Source organism: Scophthalmus maximus, chromosome 1, assembly GCF_022379125.1.
Source record: "Scophthalmus maximus strain ysfricsl-2021 chromosome 1, ASM2237912v1, whole genome shotgun sequence".
NCBI classification, from domain to species: domain Eukaryota; kingdom Metazoa; phylum Chordata; class Actinopteri; order Pleuronectiformes; family Scophthalmidae; genus Scophthalmus; species Scophthalmus maximus.
Window position 1 is genome coordinate 11,353,724 of NC_061515.1, and position 18,491 is coordinate 11,372,214.

Sequence of the window (18,491 nt, forward strand, 5' to 3'; positions counted from 1 at the left end):
AGGCTCATAAACAAACAGCATGTGATAATACATGAAATTTAATTTAATTTAAGTGCTTGACAATAAAACATGACAATTACACTGTGGCATTTCAACATCAGTTTTTTTTGTTGTTATTTTTTAACAGAACATGGAAAAGTCACAGACTTCATGTGAAGGTTTGTTTCTGCTCTTGGTAGTCGGGGACCAGTGTCAGAAACCAAAGCTTTGTCACATTCAGTACATATATTCACATTTCCATTAAGGTTTCAAAATGTCTTCAAGGGAATCTTTCACCATTTTGCGTCTGTAGTTTATTTTTAGCTCCAACTAGAAAAACAAATCAATTACCATTTCGAAATGGCTTTAAAACGATTCCTCTGCACCTCTATGTATTTTTTTGTTACTTCTTGCTTTTGTGCCTTCGTTATTTTTCGTCTTTCCTCTCCTCGCGCTCCGCTCTTGCATCACCCACCTCTTTCCACTCCACCGCTTTTTTCTTTCCAGTTTCCATTCTCTACTCCACTTTCCAGATTGCGATCTTGCCGTCGCGGCGTGCAGAGCCGCTCAGGACGTAGCGATCCTCAGCTGAGCACAGTGTCTGGATGCTGTCCGAATGAGCGTGTAGCTCCTTTGCCACAGTGTGGCTCTCAGGGTCCACCACCAACACCTGACTCCTCATCTGACCGTCACACTGACCTCCGACTGTGCTCCGGCCGCGACAGCCCACCCAGATCTGAGGGGAGGGGAAGGGAATCGGGGAAAGGTAGCGGTGGATAAGTGACAGTTGTGGTGAGATGAGTCCACAACAATTTAAAGCAGAAAAACAACTGTGACATTAAGTACACAATTCTTAATATGCACGTTCCCTTTAAAAGGTCTGCAAATTACTTTGTCAATCATTTGTTTTTTGTCAATAAAATGTCAGATAAATTGTCGAAAAACACCAGTTGTAATTTCCCACTGCCCAAGTTGATGTCCTATAATATTTTGAAGGAATTGAAACCAACCCGTTTTTGGTAAAAAAATATTTTGCTTCAAAAATGACAAAAACAATTATTTGATTATAAGTTTGTTAGCCGACATGTTGTCATAGCTCACCTGGTCTTTGACACGTATCATACACGTGACCCCCGAACAGCCCGGCAGGGAGATTCTTTTGGTTGGACATCTGTGGTTGTTCGTGTGCCAGAGACACAGCTCCCCTGAGTCGGCGCAGCCCGTCCACAACTGACCTTGCTGGAACACACACACACAAAACATTTAAAGTCACATAACATACATTTAGCACGTGCAGACACAAAAACAGTATTCTATATGTGAACAGGAAATCTTTGTGCACATCCACATCCTGAGCAGTCACAGAAATAAAACAATAAATTTATCTGAATATTCAAAGTGATAGGAAATATTAGAACTTCTCAGTTTCAGTGGTGGCAGTGACAACTGGCTCCAGCTAAGTCAAAACCGTGTAGTTACCAAAACAGTGCTTTCATGTGAAGTGTTCAATGTCACGCTGGCTTGTAAAATTGTTTTACTCAATAAAAACCTAAATGGTTGCTATCTCTCATGATTGATTGACACATTGGAGTAAGACGGCAAGGTCACCTCAGGAATGACAATGAAGCTGCTGAAGCTACTGGGAATGCTCTGTAGGTCGTCAGGGAGCGCAATCCTTCGTTGTGGTGTCCCGGTCTTATTCAGTTCCACGATGCTGTCGCCACAACCTGCACACACACGGACAACGAATCATTATCAGGATGTCGTGGTTTCTTTTCCCTTTGCAAAGCAGAAGTACACTATTGGTTTAGTGGAGATATTTCCACACGCAGGAATGAAGGTCTCACAGTTGGCTTGTGCACCATCTATCTGTCTATCTGCGTCTGAAGATTGTCGTCTAAATGTTCAGTTGCTTGGTGTGTACGTACAGCACCACAGCGTGCCGTCGTGGATCTGTATGGAGGAGAGACGGTCACAGCTCAGGTGGAACTGTCGCTTCACTTTGAGACTGGCCGAGTCCCACTGCAGGATCGTCCCGTCACAGCTGCAGGAGTACATCTGCTGACTGGGGAAGTGAGAAACGTCGGATTGAGACACACACCTTCACCTACTTACACATGTAGACTCACATAGAACTTTGGAAGTTCAATGCCCAATAACTGTAGTGAACTAGCTTTACTCGTGTCTGTACCTGTTGTGTTGATCTCTGGGGTCAAGGGTGAGGCCGGTCACTTCATGTCTGTGTTCAGTCAGCTGTTTGTTGCAGGACATGCTGTGAGTGTCAATAATGTAGATCACGGAGTCCTGGGAGCCAATCCACACCTGCTCCTGGACCAATCCCAGCATGCAGTTCTACACAGAACACGTGACGGCAGCATAACTAATATTGTCGTGCACACACAGTATTTGTAAATATACACAATATAGATGTACAATATCTACATTTGTTTCTTTTAACTATGGACAACCAAATTTACCAGATTTCATTCACCACCCACTCGAGCCACAAAAGGTTTCTTCCATTTTCTTTTTTCCACATGCACAAGTGTTATGCAGTAGAGTTTTCCCAGACTCGTAAATAGACTTTTCCCACTTCAGTGACTGCAACTTCTCGTAATAGCGTACGGCGCGTCTGCTCTCACCAGCTGCAACTCTCCGACCTGGATGCAGTCCTGCAACATGGACCAGCTCGCTGCATCGAACACAACCACTTTCCCCCCACTGAGAGCCACCCACAGCTTGGGGTTCATCTCGCCCTCCGAGTCATTGCAAGTCAACTGACCTGGAGAGAGTAAGGGAGAAAAGAGAAGAGAGGGGGAGATAAGAGAGAGCGAGAGAAGCAGACAAAGGGTGAGTGGATTGTTAGAGCTTTAAAAAGAGCAACAACCATATTGCTCAGCAGGATGTAGAAGAGAACCTACAACTTCTGCTCTCTCTCTGTTTTCAACAGACCGGGACTGTATTCATAAAATGTAACCAGTGGAAAGGGCAGTGAATAAATAGAAAGGACGGATGAAACACTGCTACACATACATTTCACAGCACACTTCGGCCACTATTTTGCTGCGTCGCTTTTCGACTTTACTCCTTCGTAAAATGTTATTTACCCATTTTTATTTAGTTCATTGAACTCAGTTATCTCATCAAAACAGATCTTGCAGATGCTTTAGATCTCTGTCACAGTGTAAGCAAATGAGACGCTAACCAGAGCGCTTGTAGCTGTATACATATATATACATATATATATATAAAAGAAAAGGTGTGCAAAGTTCTTGTGCAAGTGTTGTTAGTTTTTGTTAGTGGTGACACCTAGTGGTGGAGCTTGTGCATGGCCCTGAATGAACAGTATGCAGTGTTCAGGACAGAATGCGCACACAGTTTGTTCATATATTCATTTTGTACTGTAAGATTTGTGTTTATATAATAATTTTGTTCTAATATGTTTGGGGTTTGTTAATGTGTTTATTTCAGTTTAATGGTAACAAGAAGATGTTGCTGATTGAAGAAGAAAATGAATACTGGTCAAACGTCAGTTGGAGCGTGGTTCATCTGTACTGGGAGAAAAGCTTTGGGGGCAGCTCTAGCGCTTTTATCCTGCCTGCTAATGTACAGCAATCAACGAGACTAATCAGGTCATGTGGATAGGTTTCCCCAAAGCAGTTGTTCCCATGAAAAACATTTATAAAATTATACAAGTGCACGTGCATGCGTGCGCACACACACACACACAGTCACATATAAGCTCCTTTCGTTGGCATGTTTCCATGCAAACCAAGAAACATAGATACAGAAATACCGCGTGAAGCATAACTAATGTCTGTTCTTTCTCCTTTGTCCAATGTTTGTCCCTTACTTGGTCACTTCTTTCCTTGTGTTGATGATGTAATTGCTAATCAGAACAACACAACGCCATTTGACAGTGGGTGTCTTGTGACTTTCAACAGCACACAGCAGACATACAGTCAATTAAACAGATGTGAGTCACATGATAGAGGAGCAGCTCCGTTTGCTCACTGATTACCATTGAATACATAAACTGACAAACTGATTATCACTACATCTTTGATTCTCCAAAATGTCAAGGACTTTGACAATTAATGTAAATGAACAAGGGGTGTATACTGTGTGAAATTAGTGCCATAAGAAGACATTACTGTTACCATGACAACCATGCGTAGGATATGTTAGTTATGTTTTTTTGTTTGTTCATTTGTCCAGGAAAATGGCTAAATATCCATTTATGTTTTTGTTATTGTTTGAAATCATACAAATTTATATTCAAGAACAAAACCACCAACAATTCAAATTGTCCACAAACAGTACCTGGTGTGTAAAGCAGCACATGCACAGTCTGAGGTTCAGCCAAGTCCAGCGAGGGGTTGATCTTGTGTTTCAGAGTCTCTGAGGTAGTTTTAGGCACCATCATGGGCACTGGGCACCATCAGAAACACAAGGAATGAATGAATATACAGTAAGAGAAGAGAAAACCATGAAGGATACAGATCATTGAGATTTAGCATCAACATCAGAATGAGGATAATACACTTTTCTACAACTTCATGTATGTATGAAAAGAAAGAAGAAGAAAAAACAGGAGTGAGCCCCGACCTTCATGTTTGACCTTATCAAAGTAGGCCAGCTTTGAGGCAGCAATGATGGACCTCTGGGTCTGCAGACAGCCCACCACAGCATCCATTAACAGGGCGTTGGTCAGAGCCTGAGTCATGTACTGAGGGTCCTGTAGAGACAGAAATCGAGCTAAATGTTGAGGAAATCTTAGTGCAGAGAAATGCGGTATCATTATGTCAAGTGTAGATATATACATGGTGGTCAGCAGACAGTGTTGTACACACTGCAACACCATAAACTGCTAGGGTTCATTAGACGGGTTGCTGCTTTATTACCTAACCTTTACTCCCCAGTGTAGGTAACACAACTCCATCCAATCATTTTGTCGCCCGTCTCTTCTCAGGCCAGTCAAAATGTTTTGGAATTCTTTGGCAGATTTTTTACCTTGTGCTGATCGGCCATCTTGCGTCCGGCCCACATCTCTTTTACCACGAGGTTCCAGAGTTCAGTCTCTGTCTTCAGGTTGGCCTCAAACACCTCAGGCCTCCCAGAGGTCTGGATACGAAGGGAAGGAATGCGAACGAGTAGAAACGGAGCTGAGGCAATCTTCACCTCCTGCACAGAGACGGGACAGTTATGTACAGTGTAAGGGGTGTCATGCAATACGATTCAAGAGAAAAAACGTGATTCAGAGAAATGGAACTAGCGACACTTGACCTGTATATCCCTGAACTTTGTGATTTCCAGGTAGCAAGGCCGTCCCTCGGTGAGCAAGAAGAGACGTTTCTGTGTCATGGCGATTTTACCAACGCCATACGAGGTCTTGACACAGGATGACAGCTTGTACACACACTCGCTATTGTCGAGGTGGTCAATGACCTCAGTGGGCAGGTTGAAATCTTGTGCCTCCGCCTCTGTCTCCTTCCAGAAGGTGTAAAACAGTCTGAAGAGTTCAGGGTCCACCTGCTTGGGTTGGCCTGGGACACAGAGAGAGAGTTATGTAGTGTATGTACTGTATATGCAACTCGGGGCACGTCGACCAACACACTGTAGACAAGACAAAAGAACACATAGGCGCCGCAGAGGGAGGAAAAACATGTGCAAACACAAGCAGTAATTCCACTTGCAGTCTGAGAATATTTACAACAATCCACAAAGTGTTGCTCCCAGACAACAAGTCTGAGTGTTCAGTCTGTTCAGTCTCCATGTACGATTCATTTTTCACAGCCGATACAAATAAAGAGAGAAGATGGGGAAAATCCTGGGGGGGAGGAAAAAGAACAACACTATCAGCTTCAAAGACTTTGCATCACGTGTGTCACTGGTCAGTGGAGTGCCACACCATGAGCTCACAACCTGAAGTCTAAATTGATTTCATGAGCGTTGCCTCGTGACATTGCCTCTTTTATTGTCTCGTGTCGCCTGTTGCTCTTAGACTTAATTGTTTCCCCCTAGGAATGTGAAAGATTACATTTTCCTACAAAGACTATCCTTACTCACGAGAAAGTTGATCAGCTCAGTGTTTTGTTTCAAGCACATTATTAACAATTACTCCTTACTGACAATTTGCACTTCCAGCGGATACGGAGCCACCGTAGCTCTCAGTTGGAGTCCTGCTTCTGGCAACCTAAAGAATCTAAGTTCATCATTTGAGCAGCACATTTCACACGTTTTGGTTTGTTTAAAGAAAAACTCACATATCAATATTGCAATCAATATCTCACAAATCAGCCTAAAAAAACCCCATATTAGACAGGCTGTATAATGGCCTCATCAATCCCTCCCCACCGATCTGTCCTGAATACAATCCGAGAATCATCGTAAGACGACTTTCTTCCAAGTTGGACATTTACATTCAGCAGTGTTCATTTAAACAGTGCGCGTGTGTGTGTGTGTGTGTGTGTGTGTGTGTGTGTGCGTGCGTGAGCGTGTGTGTAAAAGACAGCACTTGCTGCACAGACTGTACTTTACACTCACAGATCATTTAAGCAGCGTAACAGATCATCTGAATGCCGCCACCGATGAAATCGATTCAAAATTATTTCATATAACCCTGGTGGAGAAAGTAATCTCTGTACGTCCACTTCTGTGTCTCTCACGTTTGCAGAGAAATTCGAAAGAAATAAAATGCCTTCAATGTCCATCTTTCACCAGGGATTTTTGAGCCTTACTATGACTCACACTGCTGGCTTGCAAGTCTGTGGAGAGTCTGCTGATTCGCGAGGCTCAACACAATTCATAAAATATATCAGAAATTAAAAGTCACACATCCTTCCCTCACTTACCATTAGTGAGAGCATCAAATAAATGGTGTATGGTTGCTACATCCTTAACGATCCCACATTCTTGGACACAACGCACAAACTCGTCCTGGTGGAGGTGTTTTCGAGGAAACTCAAACTTCTTCACGTGGTCGTCGGCTTCCACCAAGGGCTTCTCGTTCTCTGTCCTCACCTGACAGGTTCGAAAATACAGAATGATCACCGACATCATCGCTGCTTAATCTCAAGCGGACAGGTGTCAACAAAAGGAAGGAGTCGGGAGTCTGACTGACCCTGAGGATGAGTCTCTTGAGCTCAGGTCGCCTCTCAGCTTGCTGTCTCTCGGCTCGGTGCAGCGAGTCCACGAGCCACGTAACCATCTGCGTAGGGAAGATGGCGGTGTCCGTCTTGTAGAGGTTTTGGAAATCGCTCAGAGCATCCAGCCGCCGTAAACACAGCGTGTTGATGAAACCACGCAAGTAGTAGAATCTGCAGGAGGAAAAAAATCCTTTTTAAGACTTAAGTATTTGCAGGCAGCAGCTGCATGAAAGCGGAAGCGGACAACTTTTTGGCTTAAACTTGTCATTATGATGGTAAAAGTGATTGCACAGTGCAATGGTGATAGAAAATCTACACCAACCGCATTTACGCTATAATGTTCCTCTATAAACGACTTGAATTCCGGCACAAAACAACTGCGTAACCAAAACAAGGAAGAGAAAAAGCTTTCTCCCGGTATCTGTCCTCAGAGATGGAAATGGCAGATTGTTGGAGAGCGGAACTGACGAACAACAGTGTTGACTGAGGAACAAAGGAAGGAGAGTGATAGAAAAAGAAAGATAAAACAAGAGTGAAATATAGGAGTTCAGCAGGAGAGGGAAATGTGGAGTTAAAACCACTGTGAGAGTGAAGATAATGGACGAGCAATGCTAACAGACCAACAACGTGAGATAGAATAAAACACGTGAGGGTACGAATCCAAATGAAGGAGACAGGAACGATGGGGTTGGTCCTTAAAACGATGACAGGAGGAAAGAGTAGAGAGATATTAGAGCAGAGTACCTGGCCAGCAGACTCGAGTTCTCGTTTTGCACAGAGAAGATGGCCTTGCCAAGGTGCTGGATGAGCTCACTGTAATAACTCTGGACAGAGCGGAAGGACAGAGACGCCGGGAAGTCCGGGAGTACAAACACCTTAACAGGCTTAGGAGGAGTCCTTAGACCTGGGGGGGGGGGGGGGGGGGGGGGGGGCAGATGGAGGACGATGGAGGAGGAGGAGGGAAGAAAAATAGAGGAAAAAGTTATATATATTCCTGCCACTTCATCACGATGGCTCTTGCCTTTGTGAATAAATGCATAAGTAGGTATAATTGGGTGTATTCCTCCCCAGTTTCACCAGCGTCAGACATGATGAGCCGAGTCAGCAGTGTGTTCTGTTGGATGCTGAGGGTTCGGCCGTCTCCCAAGTTAGGAAGGCTCATTCCCAGTCTTTTGTTCAGCCTGCTCTCCGTGACGGAGCTCTTTCTCCGGGCTTGAATCTCCTGCATGGTGGGTCTGCGTGCAACTTCAACCATGGCTTTCATTCTAGGGGGACACATAAAAGAAACTACTGTTGCACCACACAAAAAAAAGGAGATGAAGACAGAGATTTGCATTTTAACACAGTGAGAGTGGGGCTTCTGATAAAGACCTTCAGGTTCTAGTTAAAGAAAAAAGGTTTATAATATTTTTCTTGCATATGTTTTAGCTATAAATCGATCACATTGTATTTGTTCAGCACTTCTGATACAAACAATGTAACACAAAGTGCTTTACAGAATAAAAGCGATAACCACAATACGATAAGATAAAGACAAAATAAAGACAAATAATAAAATGTTACAAGATCAGAAGCTAAAACTTAAAACCGTCTAAAATGTATAAATAAATATAAAGATAAATGAATGAAATAAAATAAAATAATAAATCCAGACTAAAAATATCCATATTCTCTGCTGGTTCAAATGTGTGGCCCTTTTTTTTTATGCTGTATTCTCTGTTGCTTTTGAATTGTACTGTTATATCAAGATGTTTCTAAGGCTGAATAATCCCACTTATAAACACACACAGGTCAAGCGATGAACCCTCTGAATACTATTAGACAGGTTTGACGTCATACTTGTGCATCTCAGATCGAGTGCTGAGTTCCATGCGAGCGTAGTTGTCCATTTTCCTGTTGAGACGATCCTTGAGAAAGAAGTGGAAGATGTGAGTCTCCAACACCTGCAAGTCAGTCAGACAGTCATGTTAGTTTGGCGATGAACACCTGCCAAGACATGTCAGCTACATTTTTGTCATCCATTCACGTGGAATAATAGATAAAATATCACTTGCACCACGTTAGTATTTACCTTCTTGTAGAACAGTTTCTCAGCCGGCTCTCTGGTCTTCAGGAACTCTTCACTGTTGAACACTCGATGTTCATAGTTAAGATGACAACTGACATCCCTGTAGAATGCAGACGCGTATATATATATATTAACAAACTGTACGTAAGTGAGGAGAACTGCCCCATTGGATTCTAGAACACAAACAACACACACACACACACAGAACCTAAATATGTTGACCATGAGCTCCAGCGTGATCCTCTGGATGTCGTGGTTGAGCTTGCGTTGCCACGCTCTTCTCTGCGCCCGCTGCCGGTTGATGTCGGTGCAGCTCGCGTGGTGGCACTGATCCAGGTCGAAATGTGTCTGCAGTGACTGACACCTGCAAAACAGACTCTGTGTGACTGTACAAACCAATAGTGGCTCTGTCTCCGTCTCTCTTTCCAAATTGAGGCCAACAATAAAGATGTATAGTTCAAGTCTCCGGTATATGCACCCCCTCGTGTTTTTTTATGTACTGATGTAGTGCATCCATGACGTGGTGTCGGAATAATCAGAATAAAGAGTTCCCCGATTGGGATAATTCTCGCGAACGCCGCCTCGACCTCGGAGCAACGACTCGGAAAGTAGTTCCGAGTTGCTGACGTCATACACACAGAAACATAGCTGAAAGAAGAGAGCGATTGGTTGATGGTAAAAAAACTATAATTATCGGCTCAAATTTACTTTATCAAATATCTTGATATCAATATTTAATTTGCAATATGGTATTTAGTTGAAATGGTGTATGATTAGTGAGAGAAAAATATGTATTATTATTCATACACCTGTCACACCTGATCCTTTTTCTTTGCTCTTCGTTATTATGCAAATATTGGAGAGATTTTTTTTGGTGTCCGGGTGTTCTTTAACAATCCATACACATAAATAAAACACAATTTCTTTACAGTGTCTATGTGTTTGTCTGTATTTCGACTTCAGAGTGATAATGAGTACCTCTGTGTGAAGCAGTCGGCAGCAGCCGGAGGAATGTGCGGCAGGTCAACAGTATCAGAACAAGAAGTGGACACACTTCCGCCATCAATGTTGATTAAGATAAGATCATCCGTTTCCTGGATCAAAGAGTATCAAGACTGAAATGAACATTTCATTTTTCTCTGATGTGTAAAACCAAAACAAAAAACCTACCTAAAAATTAAGTTAAAATGGAGTCGGAATTGATAAAAAAATGAATTGTGGCAAAAGACTAAAAACTGCATTAAAGCTCAAATCATCTGAGGTACTTTATTGGATATTATTATTTGGAAAGCTGTGTACTTACAGCAGCCACCTCTTCAAAATGGCTAAGATGGCAGCCCATGAGGAAGGCAGTCGGAGCCATGAGAAAGTCCAGCATTCCTCTGGCCAGGACGGGAACATAAGGCTGCTGCCATGATAGAGGCTGAAAGAAGGATCACGGAGGCATGGATGAACAAATTAAAGGACGAAAAGATTAAAGCTTTATGGCTTCACGAGAGCTGTTGTTGAGAAACACTAATTCAAAAGTGAGAATCTATGGATTAGAATGTCTTTAGTTCATATCATATTGTATTTCACAAGATGCTTTTATGTTCCTAAATATCAACAGGAAGTCCCTATTTCGTTGATTTGACAATCGCAAACCAGGTAGCACTGGGAAAACTCTTTTATGTGAAATAAGTCAATGTAGTATCACAGTTGTGAGTTAAATTCAATAAAAATCTAGATAAACTTCAACACTGCTTTGCCATTTGCAGGTGTGCAAAACATAAGATTTTGAACTGACGTGAAGAAAAAGCAGCAAACTCTCCGCCACCAGCGTGAGTCTGGCCCAGTCAGCAGAAAACAACACCACCCGCTGCTCCTGCAGGAGACAACATAACACCTACGGAGACAGGGACAGTCAGATGGACAAACGGAGAGAAAAAAAGAGGCGTTAATGTGAGCCCCCTCCCGCGTCACGAGCAAATACAGCGGGCGGGTCTGATACCTGCAGCAGTTGCTGTGGCCTGAAGCAGAGGAAAGGCAGGTGGAGGTCTAAATCTACAGCCGGATGGTCTTTGTCTTCCCTGGACGGTAACACAATCGTCAGAGGACGCAAAGTGAACATCTGGAAAAACAGACAGGTTGACAGTTCTTCTATCCAGCGTCTGGCTATAGCACAGTCGTATGACACAGAGACAAATAATATATGTAAACACATGCAAGAGCATGATGTAGAAGTGTTTTACTTCAGAATTATGAGCCTGGAAAACTGATGTCATGGATGTAAACATGTCCCAGACAAGTGGCCACAGAGTGAGAAGATCCTTTTATCATTGTAACCCCCGGCACACACACACACACACACACACACACACACACACACACACACACACACACACACACACACACACACACACACACACACACACACACACACACACACACACACACACACACACACCAAATGCAGTTGTCCAGGAGGTGGGATAGGCACAAGTGAAAGTTTGGCCGCAAACTCCTTCACTCTGTCCTCCATATCTGATGAACGACAGGTCCTCAGCTGGATTAACAGACTAACAAAGAGATAGAAAGAGACACACAAGAAGAATTGGTGCAAACAAAGTTTGCAGACATTGATTCTTCACAGGTCATCTTCAAATAAAGATTGAGCAATGTTTCAGGTTAAATGCGCTGTTGGCCTCTTGACAAGTAGATCTTCATCAAATATGGTTATATACATAAGACAAACAAAATAAACAACTTTGTGTTACTGTGTATGGCAAGACAAACTCTTTAATAAGCCGAGCAGTTTGGTTTACGACGCTGCTTCTCACCATGACAAACAGTCTTTGAGGGCAGTGAAGTAAGGATACTTGGATATGACACAGAAACTGAAGGGAGAGAAAAGTTTAGAAAACTTCGAGGACGCCGCTCCGTTGTGGCACAATAACGTCCCCTCCTGCAAAAACACAGGAAAGACAATCCAACGGTGACTTGCTTTCATTTGAAGGTTACGGTTCATTTTATTGAACATTACTGCACAAGGTGGCCATGATATTGTAAGTATTACGTATAGTACTGCGCACCAGTATTGGTTGGTAACACTGCATTACTACTCCATGGGTCTTGTTGCCAAAGACATCAGTGAAAACCAGAAAATGAAATTGTACATCTTTCTGTTCATTGGTTACTTGGAGCCCACCTGGTTAAAAGACACACACACACGTTATCACATCGGCATCATATGCTACAATTATAATATGTCTGCTTATTTTGTCGCTCTGTGGCTGAATAGCCTGCACAAAAAAAAAAATCAGATATCACAACTTTTTGAGACAAGTACCACAAAACTGATACGATGACAACGAGTGCCAGTGCTTTCAGGGGATATTATAACACAAACTTCAAACCAAATACCAGGGAAGCAGAGCTGAGGTAAAGCCATGAGGTCAATGTCTTTGGGAACGCTGAAGTCTTCACTTCCTCCTTCAGAGCCTCCACCTGCACAAATAAAAAGCAGCAGCTAAAACAATATAAAACCAAATCTAACCAATCACCGACAATAATACGGGTAAAACCTTTTGCCGAGAAGTGAATCAGAAGCCCTTCTATGTATGTATATGTGACACATGATGGGTGGGCCAGACGAGCAGGTACCGGACCTTGGCTCGGGGTCGCGGCGGCTGAGGGGGGCTGTTCCCGCTTCTTCCGGAGAAATGAGCGCCGCCTCTTCCCATGTGAGCTCACCACGTCGCTGTCATTCTGCGGCCTGCTGACAAAGGGAGGTGACAGGACGAGCAGCACCTCCGGCTCCAACAGGAGGTGCTCTGGAGCTTCGCTATTGTTCACAGCCTGGAGGGGAAGGTTTGACACATGATATAATAATATAAACTATGTTCCACATATCTATTCCTGAGGTTCATTGAAAGCCCCAGTGTGTAATTTTTGTATGTTTTCTGGTGGCATCTGGTGGTAAACTTGCAAACCGCAACCGACTGAGCCCCCGACGGGACACTTTATGGTGGCGCACCACTAATTCCATTTCCGGTCCCCCGCAGCGCTGGAAAAATTCAACGCGAATGCGGCGTACTCTGGACCGTTTTCTGCAACCGTACTTAATGCTGCGTTCCATTATACAAGTTCCGAGGTATAAAGCAGCACAACACGACGTAGCAAAGATGGCGACCTACACGGAGGTCGGGTCCACCTCATGTTACGATGTTTAACTCATTCAAAGTTGGCGAAAAAACATTGGTTCTTTGTTGCAGGTGATTATACGTATATGAACACATAGTTATGGACAATATATTCAATTTCTGTGAATTAAGTTCTTCTAAATAATACACACTGTAGCTTTAATGATAGAGGAAAAATCACAACTTATTTGAGTTTAACGACGTCGTCGTCAACAACACAGATCGAGGCCTTTAAGCATCGTTAGCATCGGGGGGGGTATTATTATTTCTTTTGTCTGGAGCGCCCTGTTTTCTCTTTGTAGTCTAAATTAATGAACAGGTTTGATATATTTGATACATATTCTGCAGATTAAATGTTTTTATTGTCTTTTTTTACGATAGTGACAGTTGACTAACCGACAGGAAACTATGTTAGAGCGAGGTTCAACACGAAACAATACGTACCTGACCGCAACCAAGCTCGGAACATTCATAGAGTTTTTCTTTATTCAAACATGGATTTAGTTTTGGAGCAGAGCACTTGAAGGCAAATACCTGGTACACCTCCCTGAGTTTGTCCACAGACGCTCCAACCACAACGCAGGCTTCCAGCAGAGCAGGAGCCAGATGATCGGCCATCGCTGAAGCCTGTTTCTGCTGGACCAGCAGAACTGGACCGGGGCCAACGCAGACCTGCTGGATCACCACCACTGGAAGTAGAAAACAAAGAGGGAGGACAGAGGGAGGAGCCAGGGAGTGACAAAGAAAAAATGAATTTATATTTTAAAGAAAACATAGATTTTATAGTTGCTCTGGTGTGTTGATAAGGATGGCAGTTGTGTTATTAATCATCATCTTTCTGCAAGAAAACAAAGTCACAACTTATGTCAGAGTGGTTCTTCCATCACCAAAAACAAAGATCCAGTCAGACAGTTTTTTTCCCCCCACCACAGGACTATTTCAAGATGCAGGGAGAAGAAACAGCCTTTTCAGAAATTTACAGCCACAAAGAGTCAATATTTGTTGCTATCATCGCTGTGATCTGAGTTCAAATAAATATTAAGAGTTGTAAATTCTAATATTTAAGCTGAACAGTTTGATAACAAAACACCGACCTCTTCAGAAGTCGGAGAGCCAAGACAAGGCTGTCCATTTGAATGTACTTTATTACAGTACGTACTGTAGTACAGTGTCTAAATTTAAACACTGCATCCAATGCACTGTGGCATCGATTATTACCACACAAATCCGTCTCCGCAGCAAAATAATGTTGTCAGCCGATAATCAGCTTGTCATTTTTAGATTGTAGTACTAGCACCTATTAATTGTTCCAAGAAACTCAATCAGTCAAGCTGCATCAATATCTATAATGGAAAATGTTGGCACCAAACCGGAAGTCGCTCATCACTCTTCAGGGTTGATTACTTTTCATACTGTTACAAAAGTACAGACTAGTTGTTTTTTTCTACACCCTACACTATTGGTCTTCCTCCCTCCGTGACCTGCTGCTCTTTGTCCGCAGTGAGGAGTTAACGTTTTTAATCAGATTTCCCTGTTGCTCCAGACTGTCAAGGGCCTTCTCGGAAAATTGGGCTCACGTGTGCAGAGGAGAGGAGAGACGCGTACACACAGAAGCAGAGGAAAGGACTCGTATCTGGGGCCGCACTGAACAGGCTGCGTGCACGAAACTCTGACATCAAGTCCGGCTTCAAAACAGCCTCGCCATGAACAGAGCTGTGGACACTTCAACACCAGTGGACTAAAAAATCACTTCAAGTGTCCCTTTTTTTCCTTCAGACTGTTTTCAAAATAAGCACAACAACGGTGTGTCATTGTTCCTCGGCTTAAAGTGAAATGAAAACTAGCCCTCAGCAGCAGGAATGTTCAGCATCACTTAAATAATATCAGTTGGGTTTTTTTAAAAGCATGCCACATGACCCGCTGCTGTCCCTCCATTATGAGTCCAAGGATGTGACACGATCATCATCGTTATCATATACAGTGTTATCATGTGATCCCTGAACAAAATGGGGGGGGGGGGGGGTTCCGCATCAACCCAGAACAACACAATCTTTTTATTCACATGCAGTGATACAATAGAGCACTGCAGTGTTCCGCACACTAAGCGACAACAACCTGACTCTGATTTCCTTCCGGATCTCAGCTGGTCGAGCTCTGCAGTGAGATCTGGATCAAACGGGTCCTTAAAACACAGGACGGAGCTCCAGACTGATGGAAAACATCACAGACCAACAGAAACATAATCTATTAAAAAAATCTGACCATCAAAATCGATTAGATGGGAATAAAAAAAAGTCTAAAATTAGTCTTGAAGAACAACTAACAATGTCAGATGTCTCCAACTTTTACATAACCCCCCCGCCCCCTTTATCTGCTCCCATGCACATTCTGAAAAGGGCACCACACTGGCGCCAGGGGTTGGGGGTATTATGGCGTTAAACAACTCATAAACTCTGATATTATTGATGTAAATTTCTTAGGAGGGAAACACTCGGATTACATTCTCTGGGATCATTAGATCTCAAATGTGCCAGAAATAAAAAGTTTGATATTCTAAGATTAAATTCGCAAAATCTTCTGGGGGAGAAACAAACAAACAAACAAACAAACAAACAACAACAACGCATGTTTGTTGTTGTAAAATGACCTGGCCTGATTAAATTAGTCTACTTTGCAATTGGATTTAGCAATAAGGACCTACTCGTGCTCTCAGGCCAGATTAGAATCTGTCCATGTTCGAATGGATGGAACCCTAAAGGCAGAACCCGTGGTGAGGTGCAGCAGACGAGGGGAGCGTGCGTGACGTGGCAGGTGAAGGTCGCGATGCAAGGAGGGTGTTTTCAGGACGGAGCCGTGGAGGCTGAGCTGGGGGCCTGCCTGCAGGGGCCTGCTGCAGGGGCCTGCTGCAGGGGCCGAGTGGAGCTGGAGGCTGGCGGCGAGCACCGCACACATCCTGAAGCTCAGGGAGATGAAGGTTACTCAGAGACACACGCCCCAGAATCCCTGTAGGTGTAACTCACTCGCATCGGTTCACGGAATCTCCCAAATGTGCTGCTGAAACTTGAATCTTGAATCTCTGACAATCTGTGACTACAATCTCAACCAGATTGTCACCTGTAGAAAACATGCTTGTCGTTCTGTACTTATACAAGAGCTCATTTAAAGAAAACAACAAAAAAAGGTGAGATCAGGGTCGCGCATTTCAAAACTGTGGACGTCGAACCGAGAGTTTCCAGTCTGACTGACCTCAGCTCGAGGCTCAGCGCAAAGCGGCGTGACTGCAGGTGAGACGCGTGACCGCGCGTCGCCAGCCGCTGAGCCGGTGAGACGCGTGACCGCGCGTCGCCAGCCGCCGAGCCGGTGAGACGCGTGACCGCGCGTCGCCAGCCGCCGAGCAGGTGAGACGCGTGACCGCGCGTCGCCAGCCGCCGAGCCGGTGAGACGCGTGACCGCGCGTCGCCAGCCGCTGAGCAGGTGAGACGCGTGACCGCGCGTCGCCAGCCGCTGAGCCGGTGAGACGCGTGACCGCGCGTCGCCAGCCGCCGAGCCGGTGAGACGCGTGACCGCGCGTCGCCAGCCGCTGAGCAGGTGAGACGCGTGACCGCGCGTCGCCAGCCGCCGAGCCGGTGAGACGCGTGACCGCGCGTCGCCAGCCGCCGAGCCGGTGAGAGGACGCAGCGCTGCTCCTCGTTCCGTCGCTACACCTCGCGCGGGACTTGTCACGGAGACCTTCCATGACATAACCGTCGTCAAAGTTAGACTCCAGTCAATCGACCGAACTGTCGACGAGGCTTGTCGATCGAGTCACTGACCTCCCGGCAGACTTCGGCGCGGCTCCTCATCCACTCCGCGGACGCATGACGACAGCGAGCAGCCCGGAGCTGAGCGCGCAGCAGGCACACTCCTCTACCCTGTTCTGACTGACACCAGCTCGTCCGGTCCCGGTTCCCATGTGCAGCCCTGCTGGCAGCCTGCTTCCTGTTTCTCTGAGACATACATACACATACACACACACACACACACACGCGCGCGCGCGCAGACGAACATGCGCATTGAGGATTTGAGGAAGCGTCATGAAATATGAAAAGTGCTCCAAAGAGTCAAACACATCTTACACCTCAATGTGGCTCGACGGCGAACCAGTCCAAATTAGAATAACAGCCTGATTCAAACACCAAGAGTGGAGATCCCGGGGGGAATCAACCCCCACCCCCATTTTTTTTAAATGTCCATATAGATTATATCATTTAAAACATATAGTTAATAGGAATATGAATCCACTTCTGAAATAATTTGCACATAAAATCAATAGCCAACTTCTTGACTTTGCTCATGAGAAAAGTCCACGTTTATGCCCCCCTCCCCACCTCCTCCAAGTTGCTGCGAGATCTGCAGCTTTGACACTCACAGATCTAATATCTGAAACAAAGAATTGTAACTATAATGTTGAAATTGTGACATCTCATGAAAACTTCCAGTTAAGCCTCAATGCTCTTTTGGGAGTTCAAAGAGACTCTTGACTACCAGTTGATACTGATTTTAAACTTGGAACAGTTTGAATCGCAGGGGTGTAAATCCTGCTTACTTTTGGTTGATTTCCCATGGTGTGATGACCCACACTGACCTGCAGGTGGCGGTGTTTGATTAATGGAACTTCATCGATGTCTATTACTGCTACACAAATTCATAATATATAAGAGTCCTCATCGGTAAACTTAGTTCAGGCACAAAGAAATACGAATTAATAAAATCTCTCTCATGTGTCAAGCCATAATACACAGGTTGTGCAAAAGGCAATGTTACAATACAAAAATATAAATTTAACATTGGCGTCTGAAGGGCTGCAGCATGTTGTGATATGAATTCCTTTAACTAGATTGTTTTCTTTTTTATTCATCGAAACTCATGACATAATATTAGTTCATATATTATTCTTTTTTTAAATAGTTTTATACTTTGTAAAATCAACTGGTTGATGAATATGACTTTGTGAAGAGGGATTCTGTTTGTAATAGCATTCGTCGCAACGTTTGCTGAATTGTAACATAAGTTTGTGGCATGCTTGTATTATGACAGATAATTAACTATTACTTGTACCTTAGTAACTGTGAATAA

General features: G+C 44.0%; 1 protein-coding gene across 2 annotated transcripts; it reads right to left on the reverse strand.

Moving 5' to 3' along the window:
* Nucleotides 1–22: 22 nt before the first annotated feature.
* LOC118290457 (DENN domain-containing protein 3-like) lies at nt 23–17,383 on the reverse strand. 2 transcript variants are annotated; one of them, XM_035618191.2, is made up of 29 exons: nt 17,189–17,383; nt 16,078–16,329; nt 13,911–14,065; nt 12,843–13,032; nt 12,598–12,681; nt 12,267–12,382; nt 12,015–12,139; nt 11,642–11,753; nt 11,186–11,305; nt 10,982–11,080; nt 10,499–10,618; nt 10,174–10,289; nt 9,404–9,559; nt 9,199–9,295; nt 8,967–9,070; nt 8,205–8,392; nt 7,872–8,031; nt 7,103–7,298; nt 6,834–7,002; nt 5,266–5,525; nt 4,993–5,163; nt 4,588–4,717; nt 4,303–4,410; nt 2,622–2,761; nt 2,171–2,331; nt 1,908–2,044; nt 1,588–1,706; nt 1,081–1,218; nt 23–715 (listed from the first exon to the last, which is right to left on the reverse strand). In XM_035618191.2, coding segments are annotated over exons 2-29 (3,891 nt in total). In that variant the 5' UTR covers nt 16,079–16,329; nt 17,189–17,383; the 3' UTR covers nt 23–496. The 2 variants fall into 2 exon arrangements, with proteins under 2 accessions (XP_035474084.2, XP_047185233.1); XM_047329277.1 differs by lacking the exon at nt 16,078–16,329 and having other exon boundaries at nt 17,189–17,382.
* Between the last annotated feature and the right edge of the window lie 1,108 nt (nt 17,384–18,491).

Bases quoted from the DNA above. Each gene is read 5' to 3' on its own strand.
- LOC118290457 (XM_035618191.2), bottom strand. The intron at 11,306-11,641 runs GTGTGTGTGTGT...CTGTTTTTCCAG, and splicing joins CTCCTGGACAACTGCATTTG to ATGTTCACTTTGCGTCCTCT. The intron at 716-1,080 runs GTGAGCTATGAC...CCCTCCCCTCAG, and splicing joins TGATACGTGTCAAAGACCAG to ATCTGGGTGGGCTGTCGCGG.